Genomic DNA, 3984 nt, shown 5'->3' with positions numbered 1-3984 from the left:
AAAAAAAAAAAAGCTTAAGTTCAAGCCAATGGATGTAGAAATCACTGCACTTATCTTAAGGAAACTGCACAACGGCTTTTACAGTCGCTGTCGGTGAGGAGGTCTGGTACCAAAACAACTCTGTGCTGCTTCCATGAGCCCAGGAGGCAGGTTTGTACACAGGAAAACATGAGAACATGAGACTGGCTTCCTGTTCTGAAGGATGGGTTAAAAAACAACAACAACAAATAAAGTGAAGCTGTCTGGAATGTCATCTCAAACCTGACGTTTTGTGTTCATAAACCTGCTTTTTCCAATTATTTATTGCATGGATGAATAAAGGCCGTAAACTGAGTGAGGAACGGGAAGCCTAAGTCCCTTAAGGCATCCACACGAGGGCAATTCTTTCACAGGAATTCTTAAAATTCCCTAGTTAACATCTTCAAGAGGCTTTTATTTGTATAGTGAAATATATTTCAAGTTCTCCTGGAAACCAATGGCTGTTCATTCTTTACTGTGACCTCACGTTATCTGCTCCAAGCTTGTTTACTTCCAATATCTTCCCCCTAGGACAATGTCTTCTCCGAAGTAACTACAGAAGTAATTAAGTCTTTGCCCAGAGTACACTAAAACCTGACTCAGGCCGTGGTGCCTCCGCACCGTGTCAGGGCTGCCATCATTACCGTTCTCAGGAGCGCTTTCACACTGACAAAAAAATTCCACAATTGGAGAAAAACTAAATCCCTCTTATAACCACCATATGCACGCCTGTGATTTATGTTCTGAGAGTTCCCAATGTAAACCCACAAGCGGGGAAGCGTTTGCTGCTGTTCCTCCCGTTCCCCTCTCCCAACCACTCTGTCAGCTCTTGCAAAGACACCAGGTATAAATATCAGCTGCTGGGTCACTGTGCTGGACACAGCCTGCAAGAAACCATATTACATGTGCTAAAGGCAGCAGGAGCAGTACAGCAGATATGTCCAAGCATACTGTTCTGCAAAAGAAAGCACCGGCTTCAGAACACGGCTCACAGACTGGTTTGGGTTGAAGGGACCTTCAGAGCGCCCCCAGCCCAACCCCCTGCAGGGAGCAGGGACACCTGCACCCAGAGCAGGGTGCTCAGAGCCCCAAACAACCTGACCTGGGATGGTGCCAGGGATGGGGCTTCTGTCACCTCTCTGGGCAACCTGGGCCAGGATCTTACCACCCTCTGTCAAAAATTTCTCCCTTCTCTCTGGTCTCAATCTCCCTCCACCAGTTCAACCCATCACCCCTTGTCCTGTCCCAACAGCCCCTGATAAAAAGTCTGTCCCCATCTTTCTTATAGGACCCTTGAAGCACTGAAAGGCTCTAAGGCTCTAAACAAACTGCTCTAAGGAGACCTTAGAGCAGTTGATTTCCTGCCTAGAGAGGTCTGTTCTCCCCGCCCTCCTCCCAGCAGAGGGTTCTACCCTCGGGTCATTCCTGTGGCCTCCTCTGGCCCTGCTACTGCAGCTCCATGTCTGTGCTGAGGAGCTCAGAGCTGGACCCAGCCCTGCAGGTGACACAGACCACAGCTGTGTCTCCTGAAAGCACCTCCCTGCAGGCCACTCTTCAGCCATGCTTCGCCACACTTTCCTGGACCTTAATTTGGGTTTCTTCAGAATTTGACTCAAATTCTCCACCTGAATGAAAAAAGTTCTTAGTAGCTCATTCTCGCAGTGGCCTCTGAGGATTTGAGAAAGGGTTCAGCTGTGTGCTCAGACATGGGTGAAACATGTGAGAGGAGCTGAGTGCTCCTGGCCAGGCCAGCCCTGTGGTTTGCTCTCTCAAGTCAACTCATCATAGCCACCACTAAGAAACAACAAACCTCTCACCCTGCGTTAACCAGCTTCTGATTTAGCACTTTTCATTTTTACAGCCAAAACCCAATTCTCTTTAGAGAATTGTTTTAGAGTGTCAGTTTGGCCTATAGACGTATCTCCTGCACAGGCACCTGAAGAGAACTTGGAAAAAGCAGCATTGTGGAACAGGTGAGGTCATGCAATACGTCATGCAGGGCAACGTTCAGGTAAGGACAGTTACTGTCTCAGTTTCAGAAAAACCAGCATCCCAGTGACTGGGTTCATGGAGAAGCCTGGGCAAGGCAGGGAATGCTACGTGCTACTCACATACCAGAGGGATCCACTCTGGAGTTCCAAAGGACATCGAAACAGAAATGTTAGTGATGATGGTTGATGCAGTATCAGCACTCCTGGATTAGCGGGTTTCCACTGGCACTTTTAAAAGGTTTGCCAACGGAAGGTTTATTTCGAGCCTGACCTGCTAACTCTAAGCAAAAGGAGGGTTAAACTAAACACTGCTCCAGCTCTTTTTGGAACAGAGAAATATTTTAGAGAAAACCCTCAGAACTGACTGAGAGTTGCAAGGAGGCAGGATTAAGTTAAATACTAAGAATGTCTGTAACTTCTGAAAATGAGACCGTGGGCTCAGACGCACGATTGGGTTACAGAGGCTTAGCAGGGCACCACACACAGCAGAGGCAGCACAGCTGTCCACACAATCCCTCCTTCCTTCCAATACACCACACCAAACTTGGAGGTTCTTGTGTTATTTTCCCTTCCACTATGGTTTAAGTCACGCTACAGTCAGCTTTCAGAAAGACCTAAGTGGAAGAATACAACCAGCTACACTAACTTGGGGGTTCTTCAGCTACCTGGCCTCGGTGACACCACAGGGAGCTGCTGCAACGCTTTTTCTTTAGTTCAAAGCTCGTGCCTGTGGCAAAGACCTCATGTACATCTCAGGTTAGAGAGCGGAACATTTATCCCGCATAATGTGCGGCAGCAATTGTTCATCTCTTCCCCCAGCCTTCCCCTCAACCTCCTCCTGCACAAATAACACTGCGGAGTGCTTGGAGAGCTGCAGCTCCTGCGCTCGCATGAGATGGCCTGGAACGGCCCGACTCCTGCTGCCCACAGGAGGAGGGGGTTGGGGGAGCAGGGCAGGGGCAGCACCGTTGGCACGGGCAGCCCAGGCAGCTGGGAGGCAAGTGAGGAACGGACCAGATACCACGTTGCTCACACCAATATCCCTGAAAGCCAGGGGAAACGATTTCAGAAGGCAAATGGTTATGCCAAGCTTGAGATCAAAGGCCTTCTTGGGTGATCTGAGAAACTATAAAAACATTCAGACAAACAGCACGTTAATCAAAGGAGTTTTGTAGCTTCCATTAATCCACCTCTTTCATTTAGCACTTTGATCAATATTACAAGTTATATTAATATGCTGCACTTTCTCAGCAGCACATTACAAGCAGCAAGAGGGTGAACCTCTTGCTCCAGGTCAGAGGAACCCCACCGTACAGAGGTGACAAGTGCTCTGCACCGAGGAGCTTGTGAGCTGTTCCCTCGTCCACCCTCTCGGGGCCCGTGAAATGCTTACAGAGCTTCCTGGTAGCTGCACACCTCTACCAGGCTTCCCCCACGTTCTAAATACAAACTGAAAGAACAGAGCAGAATATTTATCAGTTCGCCTAGGTAACTCGAAAAGCATAAAGAAAACCACTTGCCTGATGCTTCACGGGTTTAGGAGATTCGGGCTGTTCATTGCAAACAAACAAACGCACATGTTAGCAAGCAGGAATTCCAGCCGCAACTTAACATCCCAGGTTATTCCCGACAGAACGTTTAGTTTAAATACCCACTTCACAGAAACTGTTCAAAATTAATTTGAGAAGTTATTCGCCCGCATAAAATACCAAACCCTGGGTTTGTGCAAAGGACAAATCCCAAGTAAAACACCAGGTGATGGACGAGCAGCCAGGAAAAAGGGCAACAGTTGAATTTACCATGCGCTGCGTTCCACAGCCTCGCCACACAACGCAAGATAAACCCACAACACCACAGAGCCTTCTCTACAGCAGGGTGGTTTGGTATGGAGGAGATGATCATTATTCTTTAAAAATCAAAAAGGTTATGGAGGAATGAAGAGGAAAGCAACGCTTAAGGAGTCGGGGGGGGGGGG

At 48.2% G+C, this 3984-nt stretch overlaps 1 protein-coding gene across 1 annotated transcript in view; it reads right to left on the bottom strand.

Annotated features, from left to right (window-relative positions):
• The window catches only part of MYH10 (myosin, heavy chain 10, non-muscle), a gene marked incomplete at its 5' end in the record, with an annotated part of 50423 nt that overhangs the window by 41189 nt on the left and 5250 nt on the right, over window positions 1-3984 (bottom strand). Inside the window, one exon of the mRNA XM_010143630.1 lies at window positions 3530-3559. Coding sequence (XP_010141932.1) covers window positions 3530-3559 — 30 coding nt within the window. The remainder of the gene's footprint in view (window positions 1-3529; window positions 3560-3984) is intronic.

Source organism: Buceros rhinoceros, unplaced genomic scaffold (assembly GCF_000710305.1).
Source record: "Buceros rhinoceros silvestris isolate BGI_N320 unplaced genomic scaffold, ASM71030v1 scaffold7899, whole genome shotgun sequence".
NCBI lineage: Eukaryota > Metazoa > Chordata > Aves > Bucerotiformes > Bucerotidae > Buceros > Buceros rhinoceros.
The sequence above is the reverse complement of the archived record's forward strand: the minus strand, read 5'-3'. Positions and strand labels throughout refer to the sequence as shown.